Genomic DNA, 18,995 nt, shown 5'->3' with positions numbered 1-18,995 from the left:
TTTTGAATTTTATTAATTAAAATTATATTTTGTATATTACTGACTATATTAATTGTTTCAACCCAGAATTGATTAGATAGATTATATTCATTCAACATGGTTCTAGCAGTTTCTTGTAGGGTTCTATTTTTACGTTCTACTAGACCATTTTGTTGGGGGTTCTAGGGCATGAATATTCGTGTTTACATCCATTTATTTCATAAAATTCAATAAATTTGTGGTTTTCAAATTCTCCCCCATGGTCACTTCTAATTCTTTTTATTTGAGTGTTTTTTTTCATTTTCTATTAATTTACAAAAGATTTTAAAGATTTCGTAGATTTCATCTTTAGTTTTTAGAAATTTTACCCAAGTAAATCTTGAGTAGTCATCGATTATCACTAAACAATATCGGTTTTTGCTTAGTGACTTGGCTCTATGTAAATCAAACAGGTCTAAGTGTAGGAGCTCAAGTATTGAATTAGTTCTATTTAAGTTGGTTAACTTGTGGGTTGACTTGGTATGTTTACCCTGTTGACAAGCATTACAAATTGAACTTTCTATAAATTTTAGTTTGGGCAGACCTCTAACCAAGCCATTTTGACTCATTTTTGAAATAAGTCTAGTATGAGTGTGACCCAATCTTCTGTGTCACAACTTAGTTTCCTCTTGTTGTGTCAATAGACACTTTAGTGAAGAGGATTGTAAGTCAATTGTATAAATATTTTTTTTCCTAATTCCCTTAAGTGTGATTTCAGGATTTTTAATGTTTTTAATTAAGCATTCAGATTTTGAAAATGTGACTAAGTATCCTGAGTCACACAACTAACTAATACTAAGTAAATTAAAATTGAATTGATCAACCAGTAGAACCTTTCGAATATAGAAATTGGAACTTAATTGAATATTACTAAGGGTTCTATTGTTGCCGAATGCAACTGACCCTAGGTTCTTGAGTTTCAACTTAGTGAATTTCAATCTATTTCTAGTCATGTGCCTGGAGTATCCACTATCTAGCATCCATTGATCCAAATCTTTATGTTCCTACACATAAATATTTGATTTTGGTCAATTTAATGGATTCAAGAGATAGTTTGATTGAAATCAACTCCTTAATGTTCCATCTCACCTAGTCTAGATGATCAAACATGGTATTTCTATGGGTGATTGTGAGATGATTTATTAAGTTATTTAGGTTTAAATTATGAATTAGATTTAGTTAAATTAACTAGGTTAAGTTAGTTAATTTGATTAAGTTAATTAATTAGTTAATTTGATTCAGTTAATTAATTAGGTTAAGTTAGTTAATTTGATTAAGTTAATTAATTAGTTAATTTGATTAAGTTAATTAATTAGGTTAAGTTAGTTAATTTGATTAAGTTAATTAATTAGTTAATTTGATTAAGTAGTTGTAAAGTAATTTTAATTAAGTTATGTTTAATTAAGTTAAATTTGTTAGGTTTAATTAAGTTGATTAAATTGAATTAAGATTTAAATGGTATTGAATTGAAAGTTTAAATTGAATTGAATTAGGTTTAATTAAATTCGATTAAGTTCATCCTAGATCCATCTCACCCAATTCTAAGTTATCAATCAAGGAACCTTATGTATTCTTGTAAGATTGTTAACTTTAATTTTAGATCATATTTAAGGATTAATTTACATTTGAGTTAGACTTGAGTTTTTCAATCGATTAATTAAATACACATTTCGAAGATTGGCTTTCAGGTTGTGGCGAGACACTAGGCCTTCTTGGGTATGGGATCATCCACCATTTCTAGACAACCTTTCAAAGAAATTATATATTTAATTTTCGTTTTGAAACTCCTAGGATTAACCAATCAAGTGTAAGTTACGCCTGAGTCCTTAATCTAGCCTAATCTAAGCATATAATAAAAGCAGATTATAAAGAAAAGAAAATAACAATCATCAAACAATTCTATTTATTTATAAAGATAGTTTTTCTATTGGCTCCCCCTGGATCATAGCCTCGATATAGTCTATCAAGGTAATGTATCTGATCCTTGGGGACCCAATAATATCCAAGTCCAACTTGATTAATCAAGTTAGACTTGGATACCCATGCTTGGACTACCTTTCTATTTAGTCTGTTAACAAGTGATAGATATGAATGATATTTCCTTTTTGTCTTAAATCCTAGCCCGGATCGATTATATACGGCCTTCTGTTTTCCAATAATCAAATCAAGATTCTTGGAATCCAGTGTAAACCGTTCCAACGTGATCTTCAAATCCTTGACTTGAGTTTTCAGGCTGGAATTCTCTTCCTCAAGCTTTTGGACTTGAGTTGAGATTTCAGTCTGAATAGGGTCAGTCAAGGATTCGGAGTCAGTCACTTCTTTAAGAGTTGTTACCTCCTTTAGAAGTGATTTGATTCGAACATTGGATTTAGCTAATTTGTGCATAAGATAATTAACTAGATTATATAACCGAGAAGGACTTACAGCGGAGTTAGGCCCTTCAGAAACGGATACAGATCTGTGGCTTCTTTCTGATTCTGCTTCCGATTCGCTCTCGCTTCCGGATTCACGCTTCCGGATTCGTTGATTTGGTCCCGAGCCGTCAGTGCAAGGAAGCTCGTCTGTTCGAGCTCTTCATCAGACTCTTCTAATGAAGACTCGTCCCAAGTTGCCTTCAGGGCTTTCTTCTTTCTTTACTTCTTATCATCTTTTGTATTTGGACAGTTGGCTTTGATATGGCCCTTTTGGTTGCAGCCATAGTAGGTTACTTCGAACTTTACCTTTGAACTTGGTTGGACCTCCTTGGATTGGACTACCTTCTTGATATCCTTCTTGTTGAAGCCCTTCTTCTTTTTGTAGAGCTTTCTTACCAGATTGACGAGTTCGGCGACGATCTCGTCGTTGTCATCGTTTGAGTCAGATTCTTCTTCTGACTCCGGTTCGGTTCTACGTCTTGCTTTTGGTTCGCGTGCTTTACTTGTACCTGCAATCAAAGTCATACCCTTCTCAGTTGATCGAGCGTTAATTTGTTCATGTAATTCAAATTCAACAAACAATTCATCTAGTTTAATTAAAGATAGATCCTTAGATACCTTGTAAACATCTACCATGGATGCCCACAAGGTATTCCTCGGAAAGACATTTAGGGTGTACCTTAGGATGTCGCGGTTCTCCACTTTCTGTCCGATTGCGTGGAGTCCGTTGAGCAAATCTTGTATACAGGCATGAAGTTGGTTAGCCGTTTCACCTTCCTGTATTTTAATATTATATAATTTATTAAGTAGTAAGTCATGCTTACTTACTTTTGTGTCGGGCGTGCCCTCGTGCAACTCGATCAACTTTTGCCACAATTCTTTGGCGCTCGAGAACGGGTCGACGCAGTTCAGCTCCTCCTTGGTTAGGCCACACTAAAGTGTACAGGTTGTTTTGGCATTTGCTTCTACCTTCTGTATCAGAGTTGCATCCCAGTTCTCGCATGATATCAGTTTTTCGTTGTCGTCAGTTGGGAGTTCAAGGCCAGTCTTGACGATCATCCATACTTCAAAATGAGTCTAAAGGTACGATTCCATTCAGCCCTTCTAGTAGCCGAAGTCTTCTCCGGTGAAGAGCGGTGGGTAGGCGGTGTTGTAGCCTTCTTGGAGAGCCATAAAAACGAAATCTCGCACACAAAGAAAAACAGGAAAGCTTGTCCCAAGACTTGATCCTGGATTAGTAGTGTGGGTTAAAAGAAGAATAAACACGCGATCTCGAGTGGTGTTACACCAACTTTGAGGAAAAATTCGATTACGAAAAATAGATTGGAAGGCGACAATAATACCGATTCCGATCAACTCCCAAAAACTGAAAATCACCACGAAAAAATTGATTGACTGGTGGTTGCATCAAATCGAAGCGACCCCGCTCTGATATCAATTGTTGGATCGAGACGTGCTAGAGGGGGAGGCGTGAATAACGCTCGTGACTTTCACTTTTCGTTTCGGAAAATCAACAAGTAATGCAGAGGAAATAAAGTAAACAAGAACAATCACAAACACCAACGATTTACTTGGTTCGGAACCTGTGGCGACTCCTACTCCAAGGCTCATGCTCGTTGAGCGTTTAATTTGGGCAACAATTATAATCGCGCAAATATTACAAGAAGAATATTACAATTTAACTGAACTAAAATTATACCGACAATAGGAATTTGAAATTCGCAGCTTCGGATCATTGGGGTCTTGTTATGGCTCAGCCGGATCGTCTCGTTAGCAGCAAATAGTTGAAAGATGCTCAGAAAGTGATATGTCCATGCTACTGGTCGAGACAGGTATATAAAGCCTGTTGAGGGCGCCTTCAACCTCCTTGAGGGCGCCCTCAACTCCGCCGATTTCGTAGTGAAGATAAGGGTTGAAGGAGTTGCCGCTCATCCTCTTGAAGGAACCTCTAATGCCATGGATGGCGCCTTCAAGCCCATCCGAGGCGCCTCAACACTCCTTGAGGGCGCCTCAAGCTTGACTTCGTGTGCTCCTTCTTCCAAAGCATCCGAGGCATCTCTAAGCTCTATGGAGGCGCCCCGGGCACTCATTTGGGAATTTGAGCTCTTTCTTCATCCTGCAAGCTACGTTAGTCCACAAAACAACAATATATCCTGCAAAACAAAGTTAGCACATAATAAACATGATAACAATAGTATTTGGCAATCTCCGGACTGTGCGGTTCTGACTTCGGATTTCCGACCGGAAATCCTAGGTCGAATCGACGCCTACTATTCCCTCTCCGGGGAATGCGTCCTCACCTACTCCACTCAGGAGAGTATACCTGTTGTCAGTTTGATCCTCCAGATCGACTGGACTTTTGCTCAATGCCCGAGTTTTCAAGTCTTTCTGTTGGATGTTTGCTCCACGACCCGTCCAAACTTTCCACTTGGTTCGCGACACCAAGACTTTCCACCTAGGATTACCACCCCCTAGGATTTTTGCCCGAAGCTTCGACCCGTCAAGACTTTTCGCCTAGGGTTACCACCCCCTAGGACATAGGATTATCACCCCTTAGGGTTTTCTATCTGCCTAACCACAATTAGAACTTTTGCCTAAGATACCTTAGTGTTTTCCCTACAAACTCATTCAAACACATTAGATCACAAATAAACTTAACTTTGAATCTTTTGCCATTATCAACACTTAGGTTCGATCGTCAGATGCTTCCCACACCAACATATATTTGTCTATATTTTTTATAAATAAAGTGTAAAATCTATAAATTCAATATCAAAACTATTAGTTTTTTATTTAAAAGTTGATTCATGAGCTTACCAACGAGCATACTCATTAACTAACGGGTATTTATTTTAATAGATTTCATTAAACGAGTTCAAATAAATTTTTATCGAATCGAATTTTGAATATTCCTAATCAACCTGCTAAAACAGAAAATTAAAACACGGTACTATTTGAAACAGCGAAGTTTTAGGGTGCATTTGGTACGCGCATTTTTCATTTCTATTTTCTGAAAAACGCGCGTTTTCTAGAAAACAGAAAATGATTTTTTGTCATTCTCTATTTTTTTAGAAAATGCTATCTATTTTTTTAGAAAATAGGCACGAAAAATACAAACCAAACACCATTTTTCAGAAAATACACGTTTTTTAGAAAATGAAAATGAAAAACACGCATACTAAACGCACCCTTATGGTCTGTTTGGGAGGAGGTGAGAGAAGGGGAAGGGGAAATAAGGAGAAGGGAAACTTTGAACCTTGTTTGGGAAGGAGTGAAGAAAGGGAAGGAAAGGTAAGGAAGGGTAAGCTTTAACCTTCGTTACCCATGGAAAGAGAGATTTTCTTACACCCCGAATTGGGGTGCAAGGAAGGGGAAGAGAAAACAAAAAAAATTTTATTCCAATTTTATCCCTGTTCTTAATAGTTTAATAAATGTTCCAATTTCTAATTTTTCTATATCGTCGGAGTCCAATTTCCTCGCCTTTTTCATAGCTCTCTTGCTGCCAGATCATTAGAGGGGATTTGACACATCTTCTAACTGAATTGAAAAGAGAAATCATTTTTATCGTCAAAATTTAAAAGGATATCTACTATTTTTTAATTTTTTCATCAAAAATTAATAAATTTTTAAAGAATAAGAATTCTCGTCGTTATCTTTCAAATTTTTTTATTTAAGATTTTTAAAATTATTATTTTCATTATTTCTCATTTAATTATTTGATTATCGATAATTCATTATTTTATTATGAATAGTATAAAAAGATTAATTTTTTTTATTAAAAAATAACTAATTTAAATGATAATATAAAAAAATTAATTTTATTATTAAAAATATCTAATTTATATTTATAAAAAATAATAATATTATGAAAAATGTCTAATTTAAAAAGTGAGGATATTTTTATAACTTTATCTATTTATTTAAAAAGTGATAAGCGAATACCATGTTAAATTAGACATTTTTCATAAAAATATCTAGTTTATGACTATAGGCCCCTTGAAAAGTGATAAGCGAATACCATGTTCATAACAAAATAATGAATTACCATGTCTAATTTAAAAAATTTAATAACTTTATCTATTCATAAAAATATCTAGTTTATGACTATAGGCCCCTTGAAAAGTGATAAGCGAATACCATGTTCATTCGCTTTCCTTTCCTCCCCAATAAAGTAACACATGTTACGTTAATGAACCTTCCCTTCCTCCCAAACAAGGAGAAGTTAAATACTTTACTTCCCCTCACTTTCCTTTCCTTCCCCTCCCTTCCCCTTCCGTTATGAACCTTCCCTCACTCCATCTAAAAATAGAAAATAATTTTTCGTCATTCTCTATTTTTCTAAAAAAATATTATATATTTCTTTAAAAAATAAACATGAAAAATATAAATCAAACATCATTTTTTGTTTTTTTTTTAGGAACACGTATTTTAAAAAAAATAAAAATGAATAACGTGCAAAACGCACCCTTAGCTTTCCAAACCTGGACTTATCTGAAGCCAAGTTTTATCGCCTGCAAACAATTACCGCGTTAGATACCATGCAAGCGACCTTCCATCCACTATGGATCTGACGGCTCCTGCATCGTCATGGCTCCTTCAAGTCACCTTCAGTGTCCGGTTGGACGGTTGGCTGCTGCAATTGCTCCTTGCCGGAGTTGTCTGCTGAGGCAGTCCGTGACGAGGGCGACGAAGCGAGCGAGGGAGAGGATCCTCCGGTTTGTTGATCGCCGACGCATCCATGGAGCCGTAGAGGGCAGAAAGAGGAAGAAAGAGAGTCGATTTTTTGTGGAGTCTTTATTATATTCTTTGCGATCGCTTGATCTGGCCTAGATTTGGTCTGGCTTGTATAATCCAGTTGAAGGCTGTCAATTTTGTGCTTTCGTTCCAGCAGTTCGGAGTGTCGATCGCTTTCGCAGCTGGCTGTCCAGGTATGGTTTTCCTCCTTGCTTTCTTTTGGATGGGGATTTGTGATCCATAGCTAGGGTTTTCATTTTAATTGATCCGTGGTTACATATTTCATCGATTTTATGAATTTTGAACTTCTGTATGGTAGCAGATTCGTGTTGTCTTTAGGATCTGTGGTTCTGCTAATGGTAGTAGTTTTGTACCATTTGGGGATAATTGGAGCTCGAAATACCGCTTTTGGCGAAACAGGAAAAATAAAGCCTACGTTTTACCTGCTTATCACTTTTCAAGGGGCCTATAGTCATAAACTAGGTTAGGGGCATCTACTTAGTTACCTACTGTTAGATCTCCATAATAGGTCGTTTATCATGCTTCTTGTCAACCTTTGGCTTTCATGTTCATGTAAGGAGCTTAACTGTTCTCTGCTAAGAGAGAGTTAACACATTGACGGCTACTGATGCAAGCTGTTTCTTTGAGAGGAACTCCGTACCATGTAATTTACATGGTATTCCTTGAGCAGTATCCCTTTTGAGCTTGTTCCAAGAATTTTTTGGTTGAGCCTGTTATTATTGGAAAGAAGGCCCTTGTTCTCTGGAGTTGACGTAATTATATTGTAGATGTAGGTAAGTTGGAAGCTTCGACGAATTCTTTTATGATTTGTAGAGTTTGAATTGCCTTATACAAATTATGATGCTGCTAATAATGATTTTGAACCGTTAAAATGCTTGTTGATTATATTTGTCATATCTGGTCCCTGTACAAGGATATTATTAATTTGCAAATTAGGTCTAACAACTATCCCAAAATGCTAAACCTAAGTTAGAAGTAGATTACTCATCTAAAACATATAAATCTCTTTCTTTAGTCCATATTTGATGTAAGACTAAACTAAGATGTTGTGTCTCCCTCATGTTTTTGTGAAGATCTAAGGTTGATTTCATAGTTCAAAATCATCCATAATTGGTAGCATATACTGATGGTGGTCTTGACCATCATGATGGCTTCCCTTTCCAAACTCGTCAATATGCTGCCAAACTATCACAACTTGCATAGACAAGAGAACTAACCATAAACTTGTTAAGCTTGACCGTTAATAAGGTTGTAATGCTCATGAATAAACTCGGTGCTCAACTTGATAAGAGCTTGTTTATGTTTCTAATATTAAAAATAAATTAAATGAACAAGCTTGAACCCTAGCGAGCTCAATTCATTAAAATAAAGCTCGTAAACAATTCATAATAAATTTATTTATTAAGTTGTATAAAGTTTGATTACATTCTTGTTTAATATGCTCGCAAGAATGAAACTCAAAGGATAAGTTTTATATTTAAATATATTAAATATAATGCATATCTTATAAATTTTATGCTTTTATGGTATTTATAAAATACTACAAATGAGAAAATAACATGTTTCACTTATTAGAGATCATTCTTTGAACTTAATTATAAATATAGTAATGTCTCTTTTGAAGCTCAATAAAAATACTCTTTTACGAAGCTCGACAAAAAACTTGAGTTTGGTTTGAGTTTTGTTACATTTTTAACAAACAATCTTAAACAAGCTCGGTAAGATAAGTGAACAAGCTTGAACATAGTCAAGCTCTACACTTTTGAATCCCTACCACTAATTTAAAATGCTTATGATCAAATGAGTAGAGTTCATTCATCTAAGCCTTAAGACCCCTTTCATTAGCTAACAATTCTTTTTGTGGAACCAAATTATGATGTGTTAATATTATTTTCTAGTAAATGACCCATGCTAAGCATGAATGAATTACTAAAAATGCTGATCAAATGAATAGTAGTTCATTTATCTAAGCTTTAAGACCCCTTTCATTAGCTCACAATTCTTTATGTGGAACTAAATTAGAATGTGCCAATATTATTGTCTAGGAAATGACCGATGCTAAGCATGAATGAATTACTAAAAATCATTCAGTCAATCAGATTACATCTTAATGATGGTGTTGAAGTCGTGGTTTACCTACTCATTCTGAAAAGGAAAGAAAAAAAATGAATTAGTGGTTCCAAAAATGATAATATCAATTCTTTATGAGAAATTTAAACATAGAAGGAAGGCTATATAAAAAGGTTTGAACTTTGTACTTTAGAATTGAGACATTAACAAATAGTAGCTATTGTCTGTATAGAATTTAAATGACAATGACATGTTCAGTCCAATGTAAAAGAGTAAAAGAATTTCAATATTTTGTCATACTGATAACCGTCGAACTATTTTGAGATGACACAATGCGTCAATAAAATTTCCACCGGTATTATTTGGGATCTAAAGTAATTCTAGCAATTACTATAGTAGGAACAACATCAAGTGTGCTTTCATATATTATCCACTTCTCTTTATGTAATAATTGCTTATTTTGTATGTCAGATAACAAAAACAAATATGATAACTTGATCGTATGTGATTTTTGAATTGTTTTGTAGATATGGGATATCGATATAATTGCCATATCTGAATTGCATATTACACTACTTGATTATGAGGATTATTCTTTTCCACTTTTTTGCATTAGTAGTGACAAATGCATCAACTAATGTCTTTCTCAAGTATAGAGTTGGATTGATAGCAATTGGGTCTCTCAGGACCAACAATTAGAATCAAGTAACAGAACTATGGGGCCTATCACTGGTGTGAACAACCCCAATAATTTAGCTTCAAGGCAACGTTTAAGGTGGACAAATGAACTGCATGATCGTTCCGTGGATGCTGTGGCACAACTTGGTGGTCCAGATAGTAATTGCCTTCTAGACATTTTAATAAGATAATAACTGCAAGATTGATTTACCAGACTGAAGGTATATTAGAATTTTCCTTTCAGAAATTACTTGGCTTTGAATTGTTATATCAATGTTCTCAATATCCAGTTTTCTCTCAATGTTCTTATGTAAGTTCTTTTTGCATAGGCATTCTGAATTGCTAGATGTGGTTAATAGGCAAAATCAGGGAAGAAAAATTCTTCTACATAAATCACCTAGTTTAGGCACAACTGGGATATCCGCCTGCCATCTAGTCGGCCGTAGTATTGGCGTAGGGAGTCGAATGAAGAAGTATTTGTCTTTCCAGTCCATATTATGAGAGGGCATTTTATCGAAAAATGTAGTCCTCGGGCTGGATTGGAAGCGAAAAACCCAACTAGCTAGTTGTTTGCGGTAGTAGAAGTAATGGAACACCTAGGGAGTCAGAGGAATTTCACACAAACGAAACAACTTCACATAAAAGACAAATGGAGTTTGGGACTAATTGATGGAGTGGGATACGAAAATACTAGCTTAGTTTGAAGAAAAAAGTCGGAATGGGGAAATGAAGGCCATCTCAGACTTGGTCCTTTAAAAAGTCACATAACCGGTGGGGGGAAGATGGGGACGATCCTGATCACTTGGAATAATCATGTGCAAAGAGATGGGAACTTCATAGGTGAAGCAGACATGGTTCAGGTCTACCTCGTCAAACTCCAAGGTAATCAACGTGTACCACACCCCAGGAATATTCATGGTTGATTCGGAGAGTAGGATCCAAGGGGAACGAAGAAATAAGGAGGGAGTCTACAGGAGCTTATGGGAACAAGGAATCAGCTGACATCGTAGAAACAAGGAACGTAATGAGGATGAGTGGCGTCGTTAGGGCTTCTTAAAAAGAAACTCTACATACCTCTTTAAAATAGATCGTTTGATCGTGTGCGTAAAAAGGCGGGCTAATTGCTGATTAAAAGAGAAATGGACTATCATCCGTAAAGTCGTGCGTCAATTGTCACGTTTGGGAAAAGGAAGTTGATGGACATGTGGCAATAGTAGGAGAAGGGCCTTTACGATGAATGTAACAGGCAAATCATTATCTTGATGTGTCATCGCGCATATCAAATATCAATAAAAATCTCTCCCCTCGTTTATGGCGTCCGACGATCATCTAAGGCCGACCAACCCAAGAGTCGGTTGGACCACCGGGGCTACGCTTCCCATTTCTCATTGGATAACTCCTAACGTGCATCCAATCAGCCCAAGAGTCGGTCGGACACCTGGGAAGGGCTCCCAACATGCCACCTCAACTGATCGGATATAGGTTGGTCAAGTTCTTAACGGGACACAGTCGTCCACTATAGCGGTAGCATCACTACTTGATTTACCGTCTGATTAACCGTAATAATTTGTTGCTCGACACATAGGGGCTGCTATTCGTTAAGTATTTATGAAAATTGCCGCCTGTTCAGAGCGTGCCGCCACTCGCGAGGGTATGTCTGATTTTATTATCTACCCGACACAGAAAGGGACAAAAACTAGGCCATTTCTTCGCACATACACGCGAGTACTCACAAAGACTTAAATAAAAAAAAGCACAAAATGATAAGGACATAGAATGGGAGCTAATAAAATTTAGTGAACTTAAGTACATGTCCAAGGAAGTTTGTTGACCGCATTAGGGTTAAAATACAAGATTGAGTGAGCCGGGAAGTATTACTTAAAATTTGGGACGACGTCTTCAGAGAGCTCGTCCAAAAGCTTCTACCGGTGTAGGAAGTGGGTTGGGGGTTCAGATGCTAAGTAATCGGACTCCCGAACACAGGGGACAAGTTGCAGGTAGAAATCACGGGACTGAAGGTAGGCCACTCTCTTAGCTTCGAAGCACTTGTCCTCCCCTGTCTTATAATCCGCTAGCTTGGCCTGGGATGCCATCAGTTCATATACGATTCCTGGTTGCTCAGACTTACAGGCCATTAACTCGGACCTCGTGGCCTTTAACTCGGATCGCAGGGACTCCAATTCAGCTTTCTGAGCTTTATACACCAGCAGAAACTTGGCTGCCAACTGTGCATCTTTTGCAACCAACTCTGCATCTTTTGCAACCAACTCTAAGGCATGGGCAACTTCCAACTCCTTTAACTTGTCGAAGAGGCCTTGTGCTTCGATAGTCTTCTCATCTAAATCAGCTACTGCCTGGACCCTCCTTGTTATTTCCGATTGGAGTTTGGCTTCGCTTGTTTTCAGGGCGGCTTCCAGTTTTTACGCCTTTACCACCTTAGCGCTAGATAGTTCTCGAGCCTCTTGTACCTTCCTCTCCAGCTCACTCAGCAGGTCAGCTTGCGTCTAATCCCCTTGTTGGGTTGTCGCGTTGGGGATTCGGGCGGGAGCCGGAGAAGATTCCAATTCTATTATTCGCCTCCTCAGCGCCTAGTTTGCGTGTTCAAGCCCCACTATGGTTCGGGATGCGTTCATCCCAACCCCCCAAAGTTGAAGAGAAGTAGTATTAGTAGTGTTCCAGTTAAAAGGATAAGCCAGACAAAACTTACCGCCGTTAGTTCTTGGGCAAACTCATCTGCTAGCCTCATTATAGTACGGTCTTCCGTCCGGGTCATCGAGTCCTCCTAGTCCTCTGCTAACAAGCCCTATAGTTGTATCTGCCCGTAGATTGGAGAGGGATCCAAAGACGAGGTTACACCCTGAACGGATGACACATCCAACATAGCCAAGAATGGAAGAGACTTTGTGACTGGTGGGACGGGGTAGGTTCGGAGGAAGCTCTTGTAGGCAAGATGGTTGGACAAGGGGATGACGTTCGAGGAGTCAGGGCTATAGGAGACCCGGTCAGCTGCGAAACCATCTCCTCTTGGACCGGGCTGCGGGAGGGCAAAGCCGAGGGCGTTTAATCGGAAGATCAGGCCGGAGCGCCTTCCCTAGCTGGCATACGCTCGGAAGTTGATTGTTTGGTAGTGCCCAAGTGACATCTGTTATGCCTGACCCACAGTTGTGTTTCAGACTCAAGGAAGGAATTTCCTCCACTCTTGTTGTCATGAATATATGGCCTGTTTGGCTACTAGAATCCTGGTCGACTGATCTTCATGCTCGACCAAAAGGGCTTGGCCTCGCCAATCTAGCTCAGCCTCTTCCAATCGCAGAACCTTAGAAGTTAGCGCCTTGAACAAGGCTTCCGCTACACAAAATAGAAAAGATCTCAGTTAGTGATAACATAGAAACTAAGTTAATAATTCTTACCCAAAGAGAAGGGAAGCACAGCTCAAACTGGACTCAGTCCGAACATATAGAAGAGGCCCTCCTGTAACAGTTGGGGATGTTGAATTGTTGGCCAGCCAATTTTTCTGACACAGAAACGAAGGCGGTAATCTCCTAACTCAGGGAGGGGAGAGAGATTCGCCTGCCAATTAGTCAGCCAAGACACGGTATTGGACACTTGGATGAAGAAGAAATGGGATTTTCATCCCTTATTAGACGAAGACAGTTTCTTGAAGAAGACAGCTGATACGGGGCGTTAGATATGGACCCCAGGGGGGCGTTAAGGTTAAAGTCAAGGTGAGAGAGCGGTCAAAGTCAAGGGGAGAGCAAGCTCGCTTATAACTAAGCCCATCGACATGAGAGTTTGGTACATAAGTGCAAGAGCAAGGACTCTTATAACTCGGTCGAACCGCTCGAGAGTCCGGGACATAGGTGTCAGGGCAAGCACGCTTATAACTCGGTCGAACGCCTCGAGAGTCTGGGACGTGGGTGCGAGAGCAAACTCCCTTATAACTCGGTCGAGCAACACGAGAGTCTGGAATATAGGTATGAGGGCAAGCTAGCTTATAACTCGGCCGAGTGACACGAGAGTCTGGAATATGGGCGCGAGAGCAAGCTCGCTTATAACTTGGCCGAGCGGCACGAGAGTCTGTAATATGAGCGCGAGATCAAGCTCGCTCGCTTATAACTCAGTCGAGCGGCACAAGAGATTGGAATATGAGCGCGAGGGTAAGCTCGCTTATAACTCGGTCGAGCGGCGCGAGAGTCTGGATTATTGGCGTGAGGGCAACTTTACTTATAACTCGGTTGAGCGGCTTGAGAGCATGGAATATGGACGCAAGAGTAAGTTTGCTTATAACTCGGTCGAGCAACACAAGAGCTTGGAATATGGACGTGAGAGCAAATTCGTTTATAACTCGGCCGAATGGCACGAGAGTCTGGATTAGGACACGAGAGTTTGGAATATGGGCGCAAGAACAAGCTCGCTTATAACTCGGCCAAGTGACACGAGAGTTTGGAATACGGGGCGAGAGCAAGCTCGCTTATAATTCAGCCGAGCGGCACGAGAGTTTGGAATTTAGGGCTCTTGAGCTAAGTTTGCCTACATTTCCATTAAATGTAAATATTCAACGGTATATAAAAGCACGTCATTGGCATACTCTCAGGTTCGATAAGGTTGTAGATAATTTGCTCCCCACGACCGCTCCAAGTCTTCTTGCTACAAAGTAACTATAGTAGATTGTCTAATCTCCTCCATCTTCGCATTTTAGATTCAGGCAAAGTTCCCACAGACGGCGCCAAATTTGATTCTGTCTGAAATCGAGGAAGATGGGGCTCTGGGTAGGTGGCTCTGGTGTCGACCGTGAGAAGACTTTGAGCTAGAAGAAGATAACGCTGAGCGATCCTCTCTGCACACACCACAGAGAGAACAAATAAGAACGTTAGAGCGAGAACCAGGAAGGACCCAGTTGGAACCGTAGCAGAAATGAAGAAGATGAACAGTAGTGTTGATGAGTGTGCGAGTGTGCGTGCGCGTGAGAGCGTAATGGAGAGGACCCCTTTTTATACTGACCACATAATCTCCGCAATAATAAGGCGTCAGAGAATGTCTGGTGTCAAAATATGTTGGGTAACGGAGGGTGTACTACAACCTTCCCCCATAAGGTTTCATTGCCGGTATATGTCAGAATAGCAGAATATTGCTTGGTGAGTAGTTGTTATTCTCTGACGGGTAGTTGCGATTGTATGATGATGTTATCTTTTAAAAGGAGTTCAACCAACTTTGGAGCCGACTGGATGTATACTGGGGGGTCGTGCCCATTAAAAGTAGGGAGCTAAGTCTCAAAGGTTTGACCGGCTCTAGGGCCGATCGACTGTGTGCTGGGCGCCTTGCCCTCGAAGAGTAGGAAGCTAAGTCCTGAAGGTTTGACTAGCTCCAGGGCCAATCGGCTGTATGCTAGGTGCTTTGCCCTCGAAGAGTGGGGAGCTAAGTCCCGAAGATTCGACCTGCCCTAGGGTTAATCGACTGTATGCTGGGCGCTTTGTCCCTTAAGAGTGGGAAACTAAGTCCCGAAGCTCTTACCAACTCTGGGCCGACTAGCTATATACTGGGGCCGATATGCTAGGGCCACAACCACGAGGAATGAGGAGCTAAGTTCCGAAAGTCCGACTGGCTCTGGGGCGACCAACTGTATGTTGGGGCCATGACCACGAGGAGTGGGGAGCTAAGTCTCAAAGGTCTGACCGACCCTGAGGCCAATCGGTTGTATACTGGGGGCCACGACCAAGAGGAGTGGGGAGCTAAGTCCCTAAGGCCCGACCAGTTCTGGGGCCGATCGGCTATATGCCCTTTGAAGAGTGGAGAGCTAAGTTCCGAAGGTCCAACCAGCCTTGGGCCCAACCGGCTATATGCTGGGCACCTTGCCCTTAAAGAGTGTGGAGCTAAGCCTCACCTTCGAAGGTGAGTGGTTTGTCCGGCTACGTACACCTTGACCATTACCTCATCTTGATTTTGACTGTCACCTTACCACCTTACCTTGACTTTGACTATCATATCATCTTGACTATCAACCCCATGTTACCCTTTGTGCCACTCATAACGCGCCATATCATATGGTTTTGTTAGATTATTCACACGATTCATTCAACCCATTTGAATAGTTTAAATTGTTTCTTGGTCATGTTGATTTTGCAAGATTGCTCGACCTCCTATTTTCTGGTACTTAACATGAGAAACAGAAAAAGGAATAGGGCCATAATAGGCTGGAGTTTATGACATTGAGCTGAGAAGAAATTCCAGCATTCATAGGAGCATCAAGATTTTTTTTCCTCTTCACAGATGCTCTTCGATGCTCTCCTAATCCTTCCCTAGCATTGGGAATCTTGAAAGATGGCTGGAGAGTGTGAGAATGCATAGTTCTATTTAATTGATTGTGCCTAGGTTTGGTAATTGTATGTTGAGCATATCTTAGTGTTCTCATTTATCTAAAACTGCCACAGGTATGGATGATGACCTGGTTAGGACACCTATGTTTAATGACTCGAGTCAGTTTGATGACTTGAAGTTCATATCTAGACTCAGCACGATTCTGGTGGCCTCCATTCAAGAAATTAAAGATCGGGTGTCTCAAATAGAATTTGTCTTCTGTAGCCAGCTATTTCCAGGCTTCCAAATGACATCAAGAGTTCTACAGAAAAAAATAGCTGATATCAGGAAACTTGCTGAAGATGAATGGAAGGAAAAAGAACAATCTCTCTTACAGCAAGTAAAAGAGCTACAAACTGAAAGGCAACAATTTCAAGAAGAAGTCCAGCAATTGAATAATGCTCTAGAACAAACTAAGACGAGGTTGATGAGTGCTGAACAATCAGTAGACAGACATGAACTAGAGAAGGAAGTTCTTTCGACCAGGCTTGAATGCTTAATGAGGAACGAGGACATGCATGCTAAGCTGAAAATGCAGTTTGATCAGGAAAAAAGTGAATTGTCTGAGGCGAAGAAAATGCAGAAAAAATTATCAGAAGAAATTGAATTGAACAATCAGAAACTGCTGAATGAGCAAGCTAAAGGAAAAGATTTGCTTATGGAATTAGATAAAATGACAGCAATGTACAAGCAATTAAAGTCACAATATATGTTTGCTGTGGGGAAGTTCAATCACAAATCAGGAAATGAATGCTACTTGGACAGGGTAGATGTGGTGAACAATTCACCGTCGTCTCATCTAAAAAAGAGAAGACTTCAAGGTAACCTTCTCTTAGCATCATGAAAATATTGGTCTTACCAATCTGCAAGTCTTTTAATATTCTTGTTAATGTTGCTTTTACTAAATTGGAGTAAAATTGATGAATTTTTATTTGTTTCCTGTAGGATTAGTTTTGGTTTCACCTTTGAGAGTGTGATTCTATTCTACTCTTTTTTTATAGCATACTAAGGTACTGTGAATGAAATGTACAGATTCTGAAGAAAAAGAAGAAGAGGAAGTCACTGACATCGCTTCTCAGGTAGATGAATCAAAGACTGGGAGCGGTGCTCATGAAAATCCTGTGCTCCATCAAGATGTTGATGTCTTCAAAAGATCAAGAAATGGCTCCCACACTAATCCAGCCTTTCTCGACTCCATTTTACCAAAGCATGATGTAGGCACTTCCAAATTAGAATCAATAGCCTGCAGGAAGAAGTCTAGTTCATCCTGGAGGGATACTCGGGCTCATGAAACTAATGGAGGGGATCCACACGACAACTTTCTTGACACTCCTTTGGAGATTGCAAGAAACTTAAACAAGTTACCTTTTGAACCAGCTCAAGATCTTGCAGCACCTCCCCCACAAGATTTGTATTTCCACAATTCTGACGATGAAACACAAGATATGAACACCAAAACTATTCCACTCGAGCAGCATAACTCTGCTGGTCCAGCAAACAAGGGCGTCCGATACTGTGAACCCGTGAGGAAAAAGGCCGAGCGGGAGAATCTTGAAGGAGTGGAGTGCATGCAATGCAAGAAGTTCTATGATGCAGTTCTTCCAGGCGATGACAATAATCCGAATGAAAAGATTAGGCGCTGTGAACATCATGATGGCGTCTCAAGGCATCGTTACAGATATGCTCCTCCATTGACTCCTGAAGGTTTCTGGAATATTGGGTTCGATTCAGGTATGTAGTAGCTTCCTAAAACGATGAAGCTCAAGTAGCAACTGCACATTGTCAGCTGCTTTCAGTTGCCTTTTATTCTATTACAGAAGATTACCTCGAATGGATGAATCAACAGTTGTCTTTACAATTAAGCAGGCTCCTAATGGAGACATGACAAAAATCTTGCAAAGAGAAAAATCCACATCGTCAAAGTATTCTTTTTTCAGCAGATTTGAAAGGTTTGTTCCCATGTTTGACAAAAAACAGCAAGAATAATATTGTCCACTCTATTATATAATTAAATGGATGAAACATGCATACTGGCTACTGCAATCCTTAGGTACAAAGCAAGCATAGATATTAGAACGTCCTTTGTAAAATGGAAAACAATTCTTTAATTAAATTTTTGAATAAAGTTGAACCTACTCAACATTTTATTAAACGTGGGGCTTAACAAGTGAAAACAATCATTCACAGGAAAGGTAATTAATTATAACAGAACACCAAGGCACTGTTACTCAAATCAAAGTCAATTGTTGTTTGTTATGGCAATTTATGATACATATTTATTTTATCTATTTAATCTTTACATTAATTTTAAAAAATAAAATCTAATTTTATTTTATTTATACATTCTCACGAAAAAAATAGTTAAAATCCTTAAAAAATTTTTGGATTGCCATGTTAGGTAGGATTGATTTAGGGTGATGAATCGGGATTGGATCATACAATGATCTTCTGAAAATATTTTTTACAATGATTTTATGAAAAAATTTTAAAGTTTAATTTAGTACGAGAAGAGACAGAGAGAAGCGAGAAATGTAAAGCAGTTGAATGACACATTATTTTCAGTGCACACGTTATATGTGTAATATAATATATAATACGTGTAGGGCAACACTCAGAATCCCGTAGTAAACTTCTGACTTTTCCTCGTAAAAAAATTATCTTGATCTTAGCTAAAAAATCAACAAAAATATACTTTTTAATGTCGTC

General features: G+C 39.0%; 1 protein-coding gene across 6 annotated transcripts; it reads left to right on the top strand.

The window, feature by feature from the left end:
* The first annotated feature begins 6,968 nt into the window (after positions 1-6,968).
* Positions 6,969-18,247, top strand: LOC121970356 (protein gamma response 1-like). Of its 6 annotated transcripts, none has more exons than XM_042521018.1 (5): positions 6,970-7,360; positions 9,944-10,156; positions 16,364-17,110; positions 17,322-18,020; positions 18,107-18,247. In XM_042521018.1, the coding sequence occupies exons 3-5, from the start codon at positions 16,366-16,368 to the stop codon at positions 18,172-18,174; spliced, it is 1,512 nt and encodes a 503-aa protein (XP_042376952.1). In that variant the 5' UTR covers positions 6,970-7,360; positions 9,944-10,156; positions 16,364-16,365; the 3' UTR covers positions 18,175-18,247. The 6 variants fall into 6 exon arrangements, with proteins under 6 accessions (XP_042376954.1, XP_042376952.1, XP_042376953.1 ...); XM_042521019.1 differs by having other exon boundaries at positions 9,914-10,156; XM_042521020.1 differs by lacking the exon at positions 9,944-10,156 and having other exon boundaries at positions 6,969-7,360.
* Positions 18,248-18,995: the final 748 nt, after the last annotated feature.

Source organism: Zingiber officinale, chromosome 4A (genome assembly GCF_018446385.1).
Source record: "Zingiber officinale cultivar Zhangliang chromosome 4A, Zo_v1.1, whole genome shotgun sequence".
In the NCBI taxonomy this organism is placed as follows: domain Eukaryota; kingdom Viridiplantae; phylum Streptophyta; class Magnoliopsida; order Zingiberales; family Zingiberaceae; genus Zingiber; species Zingiber officinale.
The sequence above is the reverse complement of the archived record's forward strand: the minus strand, read 5'-3'. Positions and strand labels throughout refer to the sequence as shown.